This window comes from Opisthocomus hoazin, chromosome 2 (genome assembly GCF_030867145.1).
Source record: "Opisthocomus hoazin isolate bOpiHoa1 chromosome 2, bOpiHoa1.hap1, whole genome shotgun sequence".
In the NCBI taxonomy this organism is placed as follows: Eukaryota; Metazoa; Chordata; class Aves; order Opisthocomiformes; family Opisthocomidae; genus Opisthocomus; species Opisthocomus hoazin.
In genome coordinates, this window is record NC_134415.1 from 32,701,949 (window position 1) to 32,724,106 (window position 22,158).

The 22,158-nt window shown below is 49.3% G+C and overlaps 1 protein-coding gene across 1 annotated transcript in view; it reads right to left on the reverse strand.

Annotated features, from left to right (window-relative positions):
* PARP1 (poly(ADP-ribose) polymerase 1) overlaps positions 1-21,046 on the reverse strand; it is a 33,137-nt gene extending 12,091 nt beyond the window's left edge. The window contains exons 1-12 of the mRNA XM_075413098.1: positions 20,816-21,046; positions 17,923-18,085; positions 16,938-17,056; positions 15,643-15,857; positions 10,095-10,191; positions 8,363-8,479; positions 7,229-7,405; positions 6,623-6,764; positions 4,290-4,430; positions 3,320-3,562; positions 2,234-2,302; positions 1,351-1,483 (exon numbers count right to left, since the gene is read on the reverse strand). Coding sequence (XP_075269213.1) covers positions 1,351-1,483; positions 2,234-2,302; positions 3,320-3,562; positions 4,290-4,430; positions 6,623-6,764; positions 7,229-7,405; positions 8,363-8,479; positions 10,095-10,191; positions 15,643-15,857; positions 16,938-17,056; positions 17,923-18,085; positions 20,816-20,935 — 1,736 coding nt within the window. The 5' untranslated portion in view covers positions 20,936-21,046. The remainder of the gene's footprint in view (positions 1-1,350; positions 1,484-2,233; positions 2,303-3,319; positions 3,563-4,289; positions 4,431-6,622; positions 6,765-7,228; positions 7,406-8,362; positions 8,480-10,094; positions 10,192-15,642; positions 15,858-16,937; positions 17,057-17,922; positions 18,086-20,815) is intronic.
* Between the last annotated feature and the right edge of the window lie 1,112 nt (positions 21,047-22,158).

A 22,158-nucleotide genomic window follows, 5' to 3' on the forward strand; every position in this document is an offset into this window, starting at 1 on the left:
AGCCTCTGACATATCGTTAACTTCATGGAAGACTTTCTCTACCAGTGACTGCAGAAGAGCAACAGAAGAGCCACTGCAGAGCATATGTTCAAGAACTGATGTGAAAAAATGCCTGGTGTTAACACACCAGAGCTACAGCCCTCAGGATAAAACGTGTGCACCATAGGAAACGAGAGGCTAATATCTCTTTAGTCTTAGTTTCGCAAATACAAATCTTCAGACTATTATGGTCATATATTTGAAAAACAAAAGCAATGCATCTTTATGCCTGAAGTCCTAGAGCTCAGATTTTTAGAGCAACAAAAAGTAACTCAAGTATGTGTTTGTATTACTGACACCACCTTAGGTGAGCTTCCATAGTATTTATAGGGATACAGTCAATCAACCTTCCCAATTTGTCAGGCACGAAACGCAATCACAGATCCAGATACAAACCCCACATACAAAAGCCAGCAACAAAAGCTTATCGTGAACATAGTAAAGTGCAATAAATCCACAGCTGAACCAGGGTCACTGCCGACAGTCACTGGCTTCCGTGGATTTTTGTGCGTCCCTTACGTGCTTGGGGGGGGCAGTTTCATTTTAAAGAATCCTCTCATTTTCTATATCTATTCAGTAATGCAATCACTGGACAGCTCTGCCATGCGTCTGATGAGACTGGAAAGTGAAACATATGGTCATCCCCTGTCCATTTCACTGCATTTTGTTAAGCCTCAGGGGACACAATTCAGGACTACATTGTAGTAGAATCGCCAGAATCTGTTTTTATTTCCCAAGGTTACAGCTCTGCCATTAGAAGACAACAATAAGTTGGATAATATGAGAAAGATGCTTAACATTGCTCACTGTACATGTGGGGTCTTGATGTTAAAACAGAGCAATCTCCATCAAATTCTGCTGCTGTATTTTCAAAGGCAGCCATCAGTCACAGAGCACTGTGGCCCTCCTGTTAGCCAATTAACCCAGTCCTAAAGACACCAACTGTACGTGCCTCGCTCATCCTAGGACACAAGAATGAACACTACCACGTCCAATTCCGCAAACTTACTTGCCTCCCATCTTAGGTTTTGTCAACACCACAAAGAAATATCTCCACGCAGAGCAGATATCTCTCCATGGGTGGTTTGTTGTTTGGCTGTTTTGTAGTTCGTGACTTTTTGGTGGTTTGGGGGAGTTTTTTGGGGTGTAGGGTTTTTTCGGTTTTGGTTGTTTATTTTTGAAGTAAATATACCTATCCATACCTCCTCACAAAGACATTTTACTCATGTTTTGCTTTTGTAGATGCCAAATATCCAATATTTATTGGGGAAAAAAATTAACAAAAGTATTTCCATGGAAAACTAAACTCACCTGCTCTCTCTGTCATCCTCTAGCAGCTGCAGTTTGTAATAGGAATTTGTTCCTTTCACAATATCTACTAGGCCCAAGGTTGCACTGAAAATCTTTCCAGCTTTTTCAAACACATGAGCAGAATCCTCCAAACCTAAAGAAAGGAAACAAATTAGAACATAGAGGAGATTACCATTTTAGGTCTCCTTCCTGCATTTGCATTCACCCAAATGTTTCATGAAGTAGTGCAACTCTTAACAAAAATACCACAAAAACGTTGATCACGTGCTCATTCAAAACTACTTAAAGCATGTTTTCTTTTTAATAAATTGTGAGCACACACCTTTAGATACACTGGAGTGAACATCAATCCTAACTGGAGAAAAAAAAATAACTTTTGATATATCAAAAGTACCATCTAAAACCTAGTATTTAACACTGCATGACTGCCTGAAGGAATTCTCCAGAGACAGCTCTGCAGGTGTCATGTCAGCAAATAGACTGAAAAACCAAAGCAGTATGAGTTCTCAGAACAATGTCTGTGTACCATAGGTTTGGAAACTAGCATCAGCTGCCCTCCAGAGGATCCAGGGGCAGATGCTCATTACCAGACCTCTGGTCTCTAGCTGGCTGGGCCCTTCTTCAACCCACTGACAGATGCTCCTGAAGCTGAGCAAGGTGCACACCTTAGGTTAAGAGGTCCTTCTGAAAGTTGCACTAGCAAACCCTGGAGTATCCAGCTTTGGATGTGAATCAATATCCTTCGACAGCAAGAAAAAAAAATGGTTTAAAAATTCAGGTTCCTTTTACAGAACCCTTATCCTTTCACAGAAAAACATTTTGCAAGTGATCTCACATCCTGAAGACTGTGTATGGTGCAGATGCAGCAATTGTTATCACTCACCAGAATCAGGATCTACTGCTGCTCCACCCTTAACTGTTAGCTTCATTTTCTTTTCAGACTTGCTAGGTCCTGCAGCGAGAGAGAGAGTTAATTTTTTCCCTAGGCAGGCAACACAGTCTGACTTGAATCAACATTTAAATTCCCACTTTGCATAATTATCACCCTAAGGAGACTTCAAATCAGATTCCCAGTATACGAACATGACGACTTCAAAGGCTTTTTTTACCTGGCTTCAGCAGCCAATACACAGCCCCCATCCCACCAATTAAATGAAAAATAAGATCTCTCCAGATTCTATCTATCTGCTTCCTTCTGGCCCCAAGCAGTGGGCCATATCAGTTTTTCACCCGCACAGCAGACAAAAGTCATGTTTGTGTTTAGGAGGGATTTAAAAACCTCACAAGACGTGGGGGGTGTTCAGGTCCCCTGCAGATGCTATTGCTGTGAGATAGTCTGGCAATAACATACCCAATTGTATGACAGAAACCTACACTTGGAAGACGTGGAGAAGAATGGGTTCTGAACACAGGTGAGCAGATGCGATGGTTTTGTTCACTGCCCAGCATTAATAATGCAAGTTCTCTATGGCATTGGTGAGGAATGCCACTGGTGTTGGATATTTCTCATCCTCTGTTAAAAAAATGTTATGTTCTAAACCAGGAAGAACCAAGACCTGTTGCTCTGGACCCCAGTATCTTCTCGCTTGCTAACACCCCTTGGGGGTCATGGTAGCATCTGTCACGTCTTGGTGCCTCAGTGACTCCTTGGAGCCGCAACACTGACCCCACTGGCAGAGAAGCTGAGGTGTTATGAGGAAGAGCCTGGACTGATGTCAGGGAGTCTGGGCACATACAGCACAGAAGATCTCTGAAGCAAGACTGAACTTGGGGAAACAACAGCCAGCTCAGAAGACAGCTTCATGTGTACTTAAAGCTAATCTTGCCTTGAGGTCTCATTATTTAAATTTCTTACAAGAAAAAGGGCATAGAACTCAAGGAAAGGGCAACGACAGACTATACCCAAATTTGCTTTGTGCATGCACAGCATTTAACAGGCCTGTGGAGAAACAACCGCTTTGTTCTTCACCTTGTTCTTCTTTGACCTTCCCAGCACTCTTCATACTTGGGGGCTTGCTGCACTTCCCATCCACAGCCATCTCCTCATGCTCCATCTTCACCTCTGCACCCCAAGGTGAAAGCATGTGGAGTGACACAAGCTCCTGGAAATCCTTGCTGGACGATTTCACATCCTGAAGAAACTCCTCTGAGACCACACGGACTTTGGCCTCCTTCACTTCTTCCATCTTCTTGCTCATTTTCTCCACGTCCTCTGCAGAGGCAGGGTGGGAAACAGAGGGAAAAAAGCATCAGTGAGGTTTCAGACTTTAGGCTCTCCCTCCAGCCATGATTCAGGGCTCTGTAACACTTCATGGAAACACAATGCCATCATTTTTTGATTCACTATGTGCTTTGGAGAGCAAAATCCCATCAGCTCACAGCTGCACTAAAATACTCCTGTTTCACCTGGCCGGTCCAGCTACCCCTTTCCTTGAGCTGGGCTGGGGCTGTACAGTCCCTCTTGGACCTCCTGGCAGGTGGGAGCCGATCTCCTACCTCAGCAGCCAGTTTGCACGTCAACTCTAACAAGGACCAAGAGCAGACCCTAAGTTGCCAGCAGAGAAAACAACTACCCTCAGGCACCCAATAGTCAGCTCTGCAGCTTCTCCAAAGCCAGCATGGACACAGCTCCCAGCACTCACCGTCCCAACAAGAGATGCTTACACACCATCATGGTCTGTATACAGTCCCGAGCCCCAGCTGCTGCAGACTCAGCAGAGCCTTATGGCACAACCCACAGGGTTAACATGCTAGGTAAGTAAAACTCAAACAGTACCCATCTGTCTTTACTCTTCCAAGCACACTAAGGCCACGTGCGCACACAAAACACTCCCCTTAATCCAAACACTGATCCCCAGACAGCTCTGAGGACATGTGTCCTCTGTAATCCCCTCAGTTCAGCTACCAGTGCCACCAGTAACTAAGGCATGGCTGCTCACTCTGTGTGCTGATGCACAGGGTGGCCTTGTTGGCTGTTGTCGTCATCTTTCCTCCCAGGTCCTCCACAATGCTCTTCACCTCTTCCTTGTTCTTTGACAGCTTTCCAAGAACCAGGATCTTCATGTTGGTCAGTGGTTTGTCTAGGAGTTTGGAAATAACACACCATGTTAGCAACAGGCACAGAACCCCCCAGACAAACAACAAACACAAAGGGACAGTATCCCCACGCTCAGTACAATCAGCCCAGCTGGCAGGGAGACAAGGGTCTAAGCAGGTCTGACCTGCGCTGAGCAAGTGGGAGGAAGCTCCTCTTCACCTAGCAAAGGCCACAAAGCTCAGCAGCCTCCAACAAACAGAAGGAATGGAAGACAGGGAAGATGGATACGTAGGCACTTTATTTGCCTTCCTGTTTTTTTGTTTTGTTTTTTTTCTTAAATTAAAAAAAAAATCAGTCTGCTTCAGCACTGTGCTACTAGCGACTGTGCTCTGCTTCCCTCTTCTTTTGATGCCTGGAGAGCATGGGAGAAACTCACTGTAACATGAAAGCTCCTGCCTCTTCAAAAGGAAATCCATTTTTGAGGGACTGCAGAAAGATGACTGTCTCTCAAGCAACAGTGTTCCTACATGATGGTACATCTGAGTCTTGATCTTATAGACAGTACAAGGTTGTGTCATGCAAACCCCGTAACAAGTCAGGAGCAAACTGGTAATCTCTAAGGCTCCATCACATCATTGTGTTCACTCTGCAGTGCAGGTGGGTCCAGGACATGCCAAGTGTCGAAGAGCATATCTGCACTGCTAAAGATAAATGCAGTTAATTCTCCGGTTGACCAACTGAGGGTTTTGTTTCCTCTTCTCCCCCCACCTCAGATTAGTTAGGTTGCTAGCAAACAAAGTAACCTGGCTTTAATTCTGGTCAAAGTTTTGAGTTTACTCACACTGGGGCTGGAATTAACTTGCCAGTCAGAACTGAGACCTGGGTTACTTTATCTTCATTGTTAAAATAACACGACCCGGCTCAAGTCAGCTGTGCAGAAATACTCTCACCCTTTTCACCAAGTAACAAGTGACCCTGCTCCCAAAACCACAGCCAGGGCTAAAAAGGCTGAATAAGAAAGAAGTCAGCATAGCAATTAGTGGACAGGCTATATCTCCAAAGCACGCAACTCATTCCAACAGCCTACATGGAATTTCTGGAGTCCAACCTTTTGCCAGCTTGTGGGCTGGAGACAGCGTATCTGTTTTGCATAAAGGGGAGTCAGTGATTAGTAAACCCAAATCCCAACAGAGGATTCAAGAAACAAACCCAAAAAACCCATCGCCCTTAAAACCTAACATGACGTGGAATATCTGGCATTATGGAGGTCCCCAGATGTTCCCCAAGCGTTGTGCTTTAACCTGGCAGCTGGCAGCTAGGACCACGCAGCCGCTCACTTGCTGCTCCTCTCCCCAGCAGTGGGATGGGGAGGAAAATGGACAAAAACTCGTGGGTTGAGATGAAGACAGTTTAATAAGATAACAAAGTAAGGAATAATAGTAATAATAATAATGAATATGCAAAGCAAGCTATACACAATATAGCTGTTCTTACTGCCCAACAACTGACTGTGTAGCCAGTCCCTGAGCGGTGATTTGTGGATTTCGCAGAAAAAGACCGAACTGGTGCAAAAAGGGTTCCTGCCCCCTGGCAAACCACCATTAATAAACAAACTGAGCACCATATTCTATGGTATGGAATATTTCCATTGGCCAGCTTGGGCTGCCTGCCTGGCTGTGCTCCCTCCCAGTTCCTGCACACCTGTGCATTAGCCGAACATGGGAAACTGAAAAAAAAATCCGTGATTTCTTAGCAACAACTAAAAACATCAGTGTATTATCAGTATCCTTTTCATACTAAATCCAAAACACAGCAGCTACTGGGAGGAAAATTAACTCTTTCCCAGCTGAAACCAGGACACCAAGAAACCAACCAAGAAGGCATTTCAAAGCAGGTCTGCCTTCGGACACATTTTGCAACATCGACCTTTACATTTCTGATTCATTGCAAACACATCATTTCCTCACCATCAACAAATATCCAAAATGATTTGATAGAAACCAACCAGCACCTCAAGCCCAGGTCCTCAGGCAGCCCATTATATCAGGGTCTACGTGCGCTACAAAGATGAACTACATGAGATTCTGCTAAGCTGTTTTTTCACTGGGAGAGCTCTGCCTGCTTGGGGACGGGACAACAGTACGCTGCTCAGGGTCGCATGTTTGTCTGGCTGGGAATGGCATTACACACCACCCTGAACTCCATCCACTGACCCACACCCAGCCAGCTGCTCACCTCTGGGTGCAGACACGGTCTCTGTCAAAGGAGCAGATGCAGATGGAGGAGGCACAGAGTTCACAGTTGCAGCATCTGGAGGGAATACCCTGTCCTGCTTCTTACACTTAAATTTCTTCAGGTAAGGAATTTCCCGAAACTCCTGTGGGATGGAAGCATAAGTAGAGAAGCATAAGTAGAGTTTAAAAAAACCCAAATACTATTACGAGATTTAAAGGCCAAATTCAGCACTGGCCAGATGCTGGCATTTACTGCAGGCCTTAGAAAGGATTTCTGAGACATTCCTACTAAGGTAGGCGAACACGCACTTTACTGACTGGGAAAACAAAGTTAGAAGAGGGCAAATGATGGGTTTCAAATCAAACCAGCAACACCTCTTTCAGTTTAGTGTGACTGGAAAAAATATGATTTAGTTATACATTAGCTGCCTGCCCCTGGAGGGATGTAGCTATGAGAGGATTTCCTCACTGTCACAGCTGCTCAGCACCACAGCACGCTCTGCTCTCTGGCATCCAACACCGACTGCTGCTTATTCAACCTCCTCACAAGAGGTAACATCAGTTCAGAAATGTGCTTTGGATCATCAAATTTGCAGTAAACACCCACCTTTGGGATTACCCAGTCTTTCCTGTTGGGCGCCTGCGTTTTAGCAACGCACTTCGTCCAGGCAGTAATATCCCCTGAACAGTAATACGCGTCGCTCTTGAACACAAACTGCCCCTTGCACTCCTCGCAGGGAAGCAGAGCTCCAAATGCCATCCCATCCGCTACTCGGTCCAAAATCTAAAGCAACAAAGAATACAAAACAGGTCATGGCAGCAGGAGCCTGGAAGCCCACGCACTACATGACACCGGGCTGCACAAGAAGATAACCGTCAGACTGCTGGCACGCAGACGTAGAGGTTTCCAGTGCTTGCCATGCATACACTGCACATAAACCACAACTCTTACCAGCACGGATTGATTTACGACGCCTTAAAAGACATGACAGGAAGTTTCCGTGGTGACACCACATCTGCTCACGCCCACGGCTTGCAGTCTTTCCTGCCCGGACTCGGCATTCAGGAGTGCATTACCCACTGCACAGCACCCGACCAGGCAGCCGTGCCAGGACAGCCAAGGAGGAGACAAGCTCCTGCATCTGAGCACACAAGTAGGCAGGCGGGAATGTAGGCTCAGACAAGCCACGGTTTTCCTGCCTAGAGAGTATTTCTTGACCATTTGGAGTCTAGACACTTCCCACATCCCAGCCCACAATCCTTACAAAGAGTCTTAATAAATACAAATACTTCAAGTGACGTGTGGCTCCAAAAGAGAGAAGACTTTCACAAGTTACACAGACTGATACCAGGCAAGAATTTATGCAGTTTTTCTTTCTTTTTGCATAATTTAACAGTTGAGGGAGGCAATGTGAAGTGCCATAACTAACCTGATCTTGAAGAGCCAGCAACAAAAAACCCACATACCAGTTTCGAAATAGCAGAGTAAAGGCGCACCACTGAGACTAAGGCACTGACTTCAGCATCACACACCACCACACAGCCCTTCACAAGCAAGGGTAACAGCAATATCATCAGAGTCCTGGGACAAAAAGGACTGGGGTTTGCACTGAATTTCTTTCTGAAGTGCCACACTAAGAATGTGCTTCAAACTCGTGGACCTTGCAGCAATATTGGTTTGGGTTGGCTTCTCCAATTCCAAGACACGGCACACATGCAAAGCAATTACAGACCAACTCACGGCATTCTCCCCTGAAGGAACTTCCTGCTTGTTGGCAATCAGCAGCTCTTTCAGGTCGTTAGTGGAGCAGACCTTCCTCAGCTCGTCCTTGATGCCCCAGATCAGCTCTGTCTGCTCCTGTTGACAAAATCCAGCAGCTTAGCTACTCGCAATCGATCGCCTTCTAAGAACACTCCTGAAACTGCAGTATGTGGACAAGGTTTTAGCAAACCCATGGTATCTTAAACACAGACTGTGAGATGAAGAGCACCAAGAACCAGTACCTAGAGTCACACATTTTACCTAAAAACCTAGAACAGGTCTTTAAAGTCACAAGCTTCAGATTTCAGTACGAATACATGAGCACATTGTGGCTTCATCAAATATTCTCTCTTCTCAAGATAGCATGCGGAAGGACATCCCTACAGGATTCTGTCCAAACCAAGGGACCTCCATCATGTACATGTGAAGAAAGGCCTTTGGAGTAACTTTTACAGCACTATCCCACGTAAGAAGGTACAAGCAATACTAACAAGACAGTTAGCTTTTAGGTAGAGCAGAACCCACGTTTCTGCCACACTTCTACCCCCAACAAGGTCTCAACAGCCTTTGCAAATATCACCTAACCAGCTGATACTGACAACAGCAGGGATATGGCAGCATTTGAGCCTTGCACTAAAACAAAAATCAGAAGTGTTGATTGGCACTGCTCCTCTTTTAAGCCACCTAAGCATAAGAGGAATTTCTACAAGATCAATCATCTGCAGCAGAGCAGAGAAGCCTGCACATTCTTTTGGGCCCTTCTACAAAAGGTGAAAGGGTTGGACAGCAGAGAAGCATCCTAAAATATATCTGACAGTGTCTGAATGTTATTCACTGGCTATAGCCAAAAATGCAGTCTACCCTGGAAGAACTGATTGACTAAGTGGCTTAATTTTCAGTGTTAATGATCATGCTTGATGAAATACTGTTTAAAAAAAAAAAAATTAGTGAACTCCAAGTTAACCCTAACCCACAAATTGGCCTCACCTGTCCTAGACATCTGCATTGCAGCAGCAAAACCTTGATAATGTCTCCACCAAGTTTTGTTGAAAATTAAGCTATTGCCACACAACAAAAAACTTTTCTTCAAAGCTAGACACACAATTTTTCTACAGCTCTATTAAGACTTCAATCACAAAAAACCAGCTTGTTAGCTTTCAATAAACACAAAATTCCTGATGCTCTATTGGGAATTCCCACAACATTCTAGGAAATGAAAGGTAGAAAGCTGTGATCTATCACACTTTGTACCCAAGAACTGAACACAGCTCCCGGGAGGGTGAAAGAGATATGACTTCTCATTAATCTAGTTCCGCACTTTATCTCTGTTTAATTTTTGCAAAGAGCTATTTATTGGTTTCCAAGCTTTTCTGCAACAGCGCTTGGGCTCAGAGCTTCAGCCACCACAACCAGACGATACAGAAAGGAGCACAGAACCAGCCTCCCCGAGAGAGACGGCATTTAACCTAATCTATTTAAATCCAGTAAGCACAAGTCCTAGAGAACTTCCTTCCTGTCTTTCAGGAGACATCATCTTCAGCAAAGCCTCGGGGACAGGGCATCTCCTGCACCAGGACGTGAGGTGCTGCAGCTCTGCTTCGCCTGGGCACGAGGTACAGCCCCTCTCGAGGTGCCACAGCTCTTCACTCCGTGCCTGACACTGCACCCTTCTAACAAAGCAGGTTTTAGGATGCGATCAGCTAAAACTCACCTTCAGCTGTTTTTCCTGCTTTGATTCCTTCTCTTTTTCTTTTTTCTGCTTCTTTTTCGTAGTCACATTTCCATCTACCTCTTCTCCTTTTCTCTTTCTAACAGAGAAAACCAAAACAAAACACACACACAGGAAAGGAAGTTATCTAAATGCCCGTCCAGCAGTTACCAGAGCTCAGTTTACTGACTGCCGATATCTGCAGAGGCTTGAATATCCTCAGTTTTGGCAGGCAAATCCATTTTTCAAATTCCTCAGTGCTAGATTGTGGACATGTACTTGGCTCTGCAATGTGAGCCGCCTCAATTAGGTCAGGTACACTTAGAGCTTTTCCACAGGGTAAATGTATGGTCTCACAGAAAAGCACGTGAAATACTGCAACGTTTTCAGGCATATTCATCTACACCTGTATTAGTTGCACCAAAGACAAACCTAAGAATTTCTGAATATAAACATACCTCTCCAAATCTGAGGAGGTGTAGCAATGCAGGTTAAAAGACTATAGTGTCTTTCAGCTGAATCAGCAGCTTCATTTTCCAGCTTAGGCAGTTCGTATTGAAATAAAAGACAACAAATAAGATAACTTTAATAAGCTAACACACTGGGAAACTGGACATTTCCCAGCTAGCTTCTCTTCAGACTGGAATAAAGTCAGGTCTCTGAAATCAGACAGGAGGAAGTTTCTACTAGCAAAGTGCTCCCAGGCTGACAGCAGTTTTGTGATCTGCAGTTGTGTGTGAGAATATTTATTGTTATTAGCTGAGGCCTTAGAGCTGTGCAGGAAAAAGTTACAGAAAACACTGCTCGAGAAAGGCTGGAAAGAAGAGGAAGTCAAATGAAAACCCGGGGATTTTGGCAGACTTCAGAACAACAAGAGACCCCAGAGGAACATCATTTGTGTTTCCAGAGTCATGTCATCTCCTTGGTCTGCCTGGCTTCCAAATACATCCGTATCAATAAATCAGAGCAGTGTGTGCTCTCCTCGTGAGGAAATGAATGGAAATTTTGCCCCATTTGAGGCAAGAGAGGCCTGCAATTGGAGGCAGAGCATGAACACAGCTTGGATCTCGCACTTCATTTTGACAGAGCTGCTATCGTTTAGAAGCATCAGCCAGGTTTCTTTTTAAGAAAGCATCTGTCTTAACTTTATAAGCTGTGGCTGACAGTTAAGTCATAAATTTAACATACTTGATTGCTCTCCTACTTACAATTTTAAACACTTCACTTCCTAGTACTTTACTACTGTTAAGACTAAGCCTGTCTGACAGCTTACCAGCTATACAGCTGCAGGACGACCTCCAAAAGTACTCTTCTCCCAAGACTCACGCTTGAGAGACCTACAAGTTCTAGTAACTGCCCCGGCCCTAAAATTGGACCAAGTTCTCATTTTATTTGCAGTGGCCACCACTAGCACCTCTGAACAAACCATGATTCTGAGCACTGTGCAAGTCTTCAAGGCGCTGTTTTGCAGAAGAGCTCCTCTTCCAGCTGTCCCCTGCAAGGTCCCATCAGTTGAGCCAGGGCTACGCCGTAAGGCGCGCTGCCCCGGGCAGACAACAGCCGCACTGTGCTACCAGGAATTGCTTGCATTTCTCGAGAAAACTCCATGTTGTTTTCTAAACCAGGAAAACAGGAACCAGCGTGGCCAGACTGGATACAGCACACACACAGCCGTGCCTTCAAACGTCCCCACGCCATGCAAGCCCTCTCTTCTCCCTGGCTGCAGCCCCTGCAAGGGGCAAGACCAGAGCATCCACTGAGCCTCGCCATGAGGATAATGACTTCTGTAAGTTTTAACAGTCACAGGTACACAACACTATCTGCGAAAAACACATCAGCTTGAGTGCAAAGTGCTCTGCTGCACCTTCCCAAGCCAGAGGGCTTAATAATATAAGTATTTAGGACGGGTGCGTAAACACTGTGTATCTGCAGTGCCTCTCCCTCGGCAGGCCGACAGTCAGGCTGCCTCCAGCAAGCCGGTGCTCACTCCTATGCCATAACTTGTCTCCCAGCCTCCAGAAGAGGAAAGCCAGCACACCAGCCCCTGGAAGGCAATCACCCTGCCAAGAGGCCCCACGTCCCAGGGAAAGCATCCAAATTCCAGCAGGGACTCACACTTTTGGCAGCTTGTCCTCAGAGTCAAGGGGACAGGGGGTTGCTCTCCCGGACACAGCGACTACTGTACCTGTTCCAGCTATGTCAACAAACTACAGAGCAGGAGGGATCACCTCGACTGCAGAGAGGCACAAAGCCATCATTCACCACCTTCTCTTTTGACCCTGGCTATGCCCAAGGCTTAAAGTAAACAGTAACCATCACTTCTACAGCCTGGAGAAGGGAATAGCAAACCCAAATTCATCTCGCGTCTTCCCAAAACAGCAAATTTTACAACAATTGACAAAATACGCACTCAGTGACACACACGTTAATTTTATCTTCCATCCTTGGGACCAAACACTGTGTGTTGCTATCAGCAGCTGGATGCTGCTGTGCACACCCTCTCTCCTGCTGGAGAAGGGACACTCTTCCCACTTTCAGCAGGTACAACCCAACAGCTTGCTTAGAAGGACTGGTACTTACCAGCCAACGCAAACCACTTCTTCTCACCTTCATGGAGGATACACAGTGACAAGATTTATCCCAACTTTTGAGACTATGAAAAGGTAGGTGAACTGTCCCACTCTAGCCTGGCCCCTCCTTACCATCTCCTCTCTATTTTTCATGCTCCCCTCCCTACAACGAAAACGAAGGGTGGAAAGGACAATCACAGCAACCCTGGATAAAGCAAGCAGCTGATGCAGGGAGGAACAAGAAGTCCGCTTTCCACCTCCTCCCTGTAAAGCACCGCCAGATTCTTGCTGACCTGAGTACTTACCTTCTGCCTCAGGCAACCTCCGCAGTTAATCCGGCGCTGCATGACATCTCCAGCACACACTTTGCTCCTGTCCTGGGCAGTGACTCTACCCAAACAAGCCAGGCAGAAAATACAGGAAAGTATCACAGCTCTTGGCAGGAGGGCGAAACACATGCTACCAAAGCAGCACAGTCAAAGGGAGCTCGCAAGCTGCTGCTGCATTCCCTACATCAGTATATGAGCACTCTTCCCACAGAGGAGCTGCTGGCAAGGACGCAAGATCCTCCGTCCCTCGACGTGCTGGTGCTTGGGCACGATAGCCCATGGCCCGGGGGAGGCTCAGCAGGTCTCACCCAGAGCTGGCAGAGGAAAGCAGCCAGGATCCTTGCAGGAAACCTTCCTGGTTTTGCCCTTCAGAGGGAAGCCATTTTCCAACCTATTCTTGGCAGCCCTGCTCAGCACCTCACTTCTCTCCCCTGCAATGGGCACCTCACGGTGCCGTCCTTACAGAAAGGGCTGACAGGGCAGCCTCAAAGTATGAGCTTCTCCTTGGAGTACGGGCTGGACACGCAGAAGCAGCACACGAATTTGGATGCTCACAATTCAATTGCAGAGACATCTGAGTCAAAACATAATTTGGACGCTGCACAATCAGAAGTATCTTTAAAGATTATTTTGAGCATCTCACCTACAGCAGATGCTGTAACATCATTTCTGTGAGATGCCGCAATTTCTATCATTAATTTCTGTTCTCTGATTGAATGCACAAGATGAATTATTGGAGGTAAATGCATCATTCAAGCTTCTCAGATGTTTTTCTTTTGGCTTCTCCAGAACTTCTGTGCTTTCTTGGCAGAAACCCATCAGGTAGGAAGCACGCCACACCTCTCTATTCATTCTGTTTATTTACACTCTCACTCATTCAGTTTTTGACAGACAACTATTTTTCCAATTGACCCTTAACACCCTTAGCTCAAGCACACAGCCCAAACCGCAGAAGAAAGGTAGTGGAGCGTAAGAGCCAGCCAGCACCTTCACGGCTGAGGGGCTTGTTCATGCAGTGCTTAGAAAGCAGGACAGATGAGACGTCCTGCTGCTTTTCTGGCATGAGGTCCTGGTTCACATTACCCTACATCACTAGTCCAAGCTTTTTTCCACTGCAGTTCTAGGCTTTTATTTACACAGTGACTTGGCAAACTACTCTGTGGCCTATCTTTACAAAGCCTTCATATTTTGCATAGCATCCCAGAAGTGGCCCAGAAAAGCAGAGTCAGGGCAGACGAGAGAAACACTTACACAGTCAAATCTCTAGAGCTTTGCTGAAGACATGGCAGAAAACCACAAATAACCCTATTAAACTCACACACTGTTCTAGGACAAAGCGGAACACGCACCTCGGCACAGAAAGCAAAGGACTACTTGAAAAGCTGCAAGTGCATTAAAATACCGTACTTCTGCTTGCATCCTGCGACACACACAGAGGTAAACGCCTGCGTGAAAAGATGGCCGGCTGCGGGCAGACAGAGACAGATCGTCTCAGCCTCCAGCGGTTCAGCTGAGTGAGGCAAATGGTGCAGAACCTGTGGGGACCCTCCGCACAGTACCCGCACCACTGTCGAACGCTTCCCGAGCAACTCCTCTCCAAGCCAAGAATAAAGCCTGGAAGGTGCAGCCTCGTAACACTGCACAGATCAGCTCATGCACACTCTGCTCTGCTACCTATGGCCGAGGACGACATTCACACACGGCTCTGAACAGCACACCGCACCCATCAGCCACGTATCTGGAGGACAAACGCAACACTGACAAACACTGCACAGATTTGACATGGCTTTGGCTTCTCAGAACCCGACATCAGTCTCACTGGACAATTCCATGGTGAATCCTTGTGAAAGTAAAGCTGAATTCAGTCTACAGGGTACATGGAGAAGCCCAATGTTTCACAAGGACAAGATCTTTCCTATTTGTAGGACCCAGAAACACCTTGTGTTCCTTCCTCCACGGGGACAACACAACACTGGCTTGTGTTACAAAGCATGACTCTAGGCAAAGTCACTTCAAAAACAAGTAACAAAAGCCTTCATTAACAGAGAAAGATTGACCAAAGCTAGCAAGTCACACGGAAGTGCTTCTCTGTCAGTACAAGTTCTGTCAAGAGCCTCCACTAAAAATCTCAATGCAAGGCAATGAAATTTCAGACGTACCATAAAATACTTAGCAAATAAAACCATCCAAGTGTAAGCACTACGCAACCAGTAAATGCCATTATCAGATTCAGTGCCTGTCACAGATCATCAGCTCACAGATAAGAGATGTCAAACCAATTCTCTAACAAGTGGTTAGAGCAGAGAAACCGTCACCGATAACAGCATCACACAAGGAGGCGCGGAGCCCAGTATCCATCTGTATTAAGCATGCATTATTTTATGGTTGAAAGCCCTGCATCAGTCCTCCAAGTCACAGCTGCTGCTCTCCGCATTTTCTCAAGGCAGTCACAAGTGGGCTGCACGCTCCCAGGGACAGGGACAGGGAATTTGTCTGTTGTCATCTGCCTAAGGTCACGGGAAGGTCCAAATCCTCCTACGACCAACATTCTTTTAACAGAAACAACAATGTCACAAAACGTTTATCGTGCATGTATTTGAAGGCAAGCAACAGCTCCTCTAGACATCTCAATTTCTTATGTTGCCCACATACCCTTCACTCTTGGTAGCCGGGAGCTGCTTCTTCAGAGTTTCTTTATCTTCAGCTTTCAAGATGCTGAAGCCCAGGAGCTGGGTGGCCCCGTATGCCGGGAGGAAGCCCAGCTCTGCTCGGCGGCTCACGAAGCAGTCCGGGTGGTACCAGTTATCTATCATTCCCAGCTGCGGCTTTTCAGGATGCACCATCTTCTTGGAAATCCGGACCTGGCCCTGAGGTAGATTAAAGCGACGCAAGCACAATTGTTAGGCCATTCTGGAAAGAGCAGGATGTTAACAGGTTCCCAACATGATGCTTCCTAAACATCTGCAAAATAGCAACAGTTCCTCTATCAAAGTCTGCAACTTTTGTTCAAGCCCTTTCACTTTCACTCAAGCTCCTCTGCTTTCTTCAGTACTCTTTCTAGGTTGAAAAACCCAGGTTTTTAGGTAGTTTTCTGTACAAAAACCGCTCAAAATGGGTAATCCTGTAGGTCTTTACTTCAAGTCCCAGTAAGCTCAAACAACCAAAACCCACATGACCAAGCGCCATGCAGGCAAGTCTAAAAATTAACTTTACGTCCCTACCGCTCAAGCATCAGTGCTAATATCTCACCCCGTCTTACCACAAATTACTTCTCAGATGCCCAACAAGTAGTTGTTTTAGGCGCTTTTAGACTGCAATGCTTCATGTTCCAACAAGGAAAGGTCTACACAACAGTCACCAATGTTTCTGCAGACACAAGCACAACAGCACTGGTGTTTGGCCCTTGCCAGCTTTACCCAACCAGCGTGCCTATTCACATTGATCAGAGGCTCACAACTTCATTTTGCCAACTGTCTTGAAAAGCACCGTGCCAAGACATGTTCAACTACAGGGATGCATCGTTAATTAGCTGCATTGCTGTTTCTGTCTGCTTTCGTGAAGGTAATATGGATACACTGCACACAGAAAGAGCTGGTCTGGCTGAGGAGGAAGAAGAGGACAACACCTTTGCAGTGCTGCAACAAGTGGGAAGAGCTGCAGTTAGTGGTGGCTCTCTTGCCACAGAAATGCTGGCGAGCAGCCTTCCTGCCTGCTCTAAGACCCAAGTGAAAGGAAGCACCAGTAGGCTTGAAGCCCAGACTATAACGTCTGAGGGATGCCTTTAATGTCAGCTGTCCAGGACACAGCTGCTTCTCAGACACAGAAATGCAGTTGTGCAAGTGCTTTCCACAGGCAGGACAGGCAGGAAGCAATTATAAAAGTCACTGTTTGAACTGGAACTGGTGGGACAAACAACAAGACATGGAGAACTAAGAAAAGCTTTTTACCTTTTCTATTTTCTGTTCACAGCCTTTGCAAGTACTTCTGTTAGACTTGGCATATTCTGCAGCAAAGTCGTTCAGGCTCTTCTCAGCCTTGCCACCTCCTTCCTGTTCCCCTCCTTTTCCTGGAGAACAAAGCAAATACAGATATAAGCTTTAAAAGGCATTCTCTCATTTTCTTATTCTGTCACAGACTGTTAGCAGTATGGATTAATAAACTTCTGCGTTCCAGCAACTCAGCTGTCAAGAAATTGAATACAGAGCAAGATAAGCAGTCCATGCTCAAAAGCACTTTCAAAATACAAAGAGTTCTTTAAACAGTCAAGTAGCAATTGTACAGGATTGCTTATTTAATGATTTTTAAAAGACTTTCAAAGGTGCACAGAGCTGACCCTTTTTACTTCTTTCCTGAAAGTAGCGTAAAATGAGATCTTACTGAAGAACGGACCGTAACTGCAGTCACAAACAGCTCTGCTTCAAAGCAGAGTTCCTCTTCCCAACTGCCAGTTTCCTTTTATTTTTTTTTATTACTACATTTCAAAGGCAGACATCAATACAGAACTGCCCAGCATCCTTGCTTTACACAGAGATGCAGTGAGTTTACTTTGGTCTGCACTTTGACCCTTCTCACTTGCTCCCCTGACTCACTAGTTCACGGTGTAACAAAGAGCCACCAACAACCACACACTGCAGTGAAGCTACCATTAAAACATCATACTATAACAGCATTCGTTAATATTAAAGAACTCAAAACAAAATACACCAATCACAACAACAAGAAATACATGGCAATACATCTGCCAGCTGACCTAGCTTTTTTCCTCATCGACTTAACATGGTGGATCACACTGCCAGAGTCCTAGTCCTGGAGTGCGGAGACGCCACAACAATCCTTCCAACATCACTTGCTGAAGGCACATGGCAATCAAACCACCACGATAACAGCTTAAGAAGAGGCTGAAACTCCAAACACCAGGAGACCTCTGCTCACCTCCTCCAGGGCCTCCGGTTTCAACGGCTTTCTTGATTTTCTCCTGATCTTCCCACCGGAGCTCAGAGAAGCCGTCAATGTCTGCGTGGGACACGATTCGAGCCCGCTTCCAGAAGCAGCTGTAGTGGTGCCAGTGAGGGACTTTGCCATCAAACATGGGCGACTAGGAAGAAAGCACAGTAGGCCAAGATGAAGCAACTCAGACAAGATTAAGGGAAAAAAAAACCAAGATAAAAAGAGTAGCTGGGTAAACACAAGTGATTTTTGTTTTTTAAAATTAAAATATGGATGCTATTTAGGACAAAGTTTAAGAAGAAATCTAATACGGCAGACAAGCTGCTGGAGAGAGGTCCCAAAGGGGATAAGATGTGGAAAAAGCATTCACCTACCTTAACCAGTTCATCACCCTGCTGCTTAGGCCATCTGTGTTACTCAAAACAGAAAGGTCATAGCCTCAGCATGGCTATACCAGCCCTGAGCTGACAAGCAGAGGTTTCTTCTCGACGAGAATCAGACCATTTGCAGGCATGAACAGCGCAAAACAGAGGTTGTGGGAGAAGCAACATGAGCAACAGCCCCTGGCTCATCTGCTACAGCCTCCTTCGAGGCTGCTGCACCACGGGAGGCTGCTGTCCTCACCCTGCAGCACCTTCAAGCGCAACGCGTAACGCCTTCGAGAGCCACCTCCCCAGCAAACCACCCGTGCCCTGCAGAGGCCACTGCCAGGCGCAGGACAGGAGGAGCAGCTCCAAGGACTGCAGCCTGAAGAGATTCCCAAGTAGGCTGCAGGAGGCACAGGCAAAATTTAAGGGAAACACCAGAGCCCAAGGAAGTCCTGCATCAGAGCAGGAGCATCGCCCAAGCCCTCGCCGAAGCACAGCTCCAGCGTGCCCTGCCTCACAGCAGCCTCCTCATAGAAGCGCTCCGCTTGTTTATGACTCAGACACTTTAAGGACCAACCTGGCATCGTTCCGGTTACCCATCAGACAAAATAACTGTATAGCGGTTTGGCTCCAAGTAACGCACACAAACAACTGCTGTACTGAAAATACTCAGTGTTGTATAACTACATAATTACTGATGATACAGAAATAACGACCTAGGAAAGCGTTCTACGTATCACTCGCCAATAGGAGGGAGATCTCCAAGCTGAAAACAACAGCGGAGTTTCATGCACAAGCAGCAAGGAGGAGGAAAGGGCTTTGAAGACCACAGCGTGGGACTAGGAGAGCTCGGAGCTCCCATTACAACTAACCATCAACCAAAACCCTAAGAGGACATCTCTATTTCCAGCTGGACTCTTCCCACAAGCCAAGACTGAGATTTCCCGGTTACCCTCACAGCACCACAGCCACATAGCAGCCACCCTGGAAGCCCTGCACAGCGCTGGCACTGGCAGTTGGTCACCCCGGGCTCATGCTTGGGAGTTTTCCCAGAGCAGGACTCATGGCTCTGCCCCTAAGACAAAGGCTTTGGGGGCACAAGGGCACTGGTGTACATGGAAGGGGCAGAGCTGGCTCAATCTTTCGGACAACCGTGCAGGCAGTGAGCAGATCTCCTCCACCACACTCAGCTGTGCACCTGGAGCACTTCTCTCTGTGTGGGAAAAGAAACCTCCGGGCAAGCTAGACCTTGTTTACATAATTTCTCTCAGCTCACCGACCTCTAGACCATAGCTTCCTAAACAAACGACGGAAAAAGGAGAGACCAATTTGCTTTCAGCGTTGCACGTGCAGATAACAGAAACCGCTCAGTTCCAGCAGGAAGCAAAAGTCGAAGCCGTGCTGGTCCCACAGGACCTGGGTGCCCTCCCTGTGCCGCACACTGAGCATTCCACTGCCACTCAGAGCATCCCACTGCCACTCAGAGCTCTTCAGGTGAAAAAGCAAAACAACAGTGCGGTTACAGCAGAAATGGCACCCGGCCAACGACTGGGTCCGGGCCTCCCTTTAATTTCTTCTGCACGATTTGCAAAAGACCTGGGTGCACAGACGGCGGCGGCGCGGAGGCTGCTCTGCAGGGGATTTCCCCGAGAGGGAACAAGGGGCCCGGGTGCTCTGGCGAAATTCGTTCCACCGGCACAAAAACTGGCAGCGGGGAGCAGGAGCCCCCTGCAGAAAGGACCAAGCAAATGAAGAGTGTCTGGGGGCAAAAACCCGAGGAATTACAGGCGGCTGGCGCTAGGCCGGCAGTTCTGGGGAGACGGCTGGCTAGAAGGCGGCGGCTCTGCGATTGACGCCTCGGCCCCAGCTGCCCCCCCCCCACCCCCGCCGGCAGGAGGCCGCGCAGCGAGCCCACCCCCACCGAGCCGAACGCGCCCGCCCCACCCGCTCCCCGAGCTGCGGCACGCCGGGGCCCCGCACCCCCCGCGCCGAGCGCGGCCAACCCGCCCGGCGCCGGCCGAGCCCGCCGGGGCGGGAGGGGGGGGGGGGGGTTGTTGTGATGGACGTGAGGGAAGCCCGGCAGCACCGGCCGGGGCGGGCGAGTGGCGGCGAGCGGGCGTCTGACCGAGGGCTGCGGCAGGAACAAAAGGAGCCGGCGGCGGGAACACGTGCGAGCCGCCGCCGGGCCCCGTCCTTCCCGGGGGCTCTGCGGCACACGGCCCCAGGCCGGCCCCCCGCCGCCGCCGAGCCGCGCCCGGCGCCAGCCGAGCCCCCGGCCCTTCCCCGTCCGCGGAGCGCAGCCCCTTCTCCGGGGATCCCTCCCCGGCGCGGCTCGGCGCCGCCCGCAGGGCTTTGCTACGGCCTCCGCGCCGGTGCGTTCCCCGCCCCAGCCCCCCCCCCAGGCGCTCAGCGCGGCCGAGCGGCCCCCGCGGGCGCAGGGAGGGGGGCGGCGGCCTGGCCCCGCCGCCGGTGCGGAGCGGTCAGCACGCCCGGGCCCCGCCAGGCGGTACCTGCACCATGAGGGCCAGGCGCAGCGAGTCCTTGGCGATGCTCTCGCCGCATTTCTTGCAGGAGGCGCGGCCGCTCTTGGCGTACTCCGCCCGGTACAGCTTCTCCGCCGGCTCCGCCATCGCCGCCGCCACCACCGCGGAGCCGCTCCGCGCTGCCCCCCTCCCCGCTTCCTGCGGGAGAGCTAGCCGACCGCCGAGCGCCCGCCTGCGCCTCAGCTGCCGGCCGGATCTTGCCGCTCGGGCATCGATTCGGCGCGCCTGGCGGCGCCTGGAACGTTCCGGTGCGCTACAGTGTATCAATGGGGGTGGGGGTCACGTGGCGAGGAGCGGGCCCGGCCGGCGGCGAGATCCCGGGGCGGAGGAGGGCCCGGGGCCGCCTGGAGCCCCGCGGGCAGCGCTGTGCCGGGAGAGCCCGCGGCCGAGTGCGGGCCGGGCGGCGGCCTGCCCCTGTCCCCGGGAATAACGGCGCGGGCGGCGGGGCCGCGCGATGGGTTAAACCGCGGCTTCTCCTCCCCTGCGGGCCGGCGGCGGGCCCGGGCGCTGTGGCTGCGCCGCAGAGAGGGGAGGGAGGGCGCTGGGAGCGCTCCCGCCGCGGCGCCGGGGCGGTCGGTCCCGGGCGGGCTGCGGCCGGCGCCGCGACAGGCCGAGGCCCGGGGCCCCGCGCTGCCCCTCCGCCACACGGCCCTCCACCGGCCGGCAGCGTGCTGGGGGCGAGGGGGAGCCCCGGGCACAGCGCTGCGGGTTCGGGGCGGGGAGTCTCCGCAGAGCACTAGGTGGTGCTGCAGGCGCGCCGCCGGACGCGGGTGCCCGGCGCGGCGGAGCCCGCCCGGCCGCTGGTGACCGCTCCGGAGCTCCTGAACCAGGCCCCCGAGGTTTGAGGAGGGTCAGGGCGGCTGTTCTCACGCTGGAGGAAAGGGAAGGAGCCGGGGGGCTCACCTCGCTGAGCTGACCGGGCGCCGGGGGCCGTTCGCCGCTGCTTTGCCTGCCATGGAGGTGACGAGCAGCATTCACCCGTCCCAACAGGCCCGCTGCCACCCCGCTCCGCCCGAGGCTTTCCCGGAGAACAGCAAATCGCACCCGGGTGAGGGGTGACTGCGAGAGTTGTCCGGAGCCCAGTCAGCGCGCTGCGCAGCTCGGATCGTGCCTCTCCCAGACACCGCCTGCCAGGAGCGGGCGCAGGAAAGGCCAGGCAAGCAGTACTTGCTCTCCCAAACATTTCCCAGCCTCCCGAGATTTGTGGCTCAGGGATTTCCTGCATGCCAGCATCCTGGGGGGAATTTTTCTTCTAAGAATTTATCCAGTTCCTCTGAAAATAATCTTTTGTTTATATGGTATTTATTTAT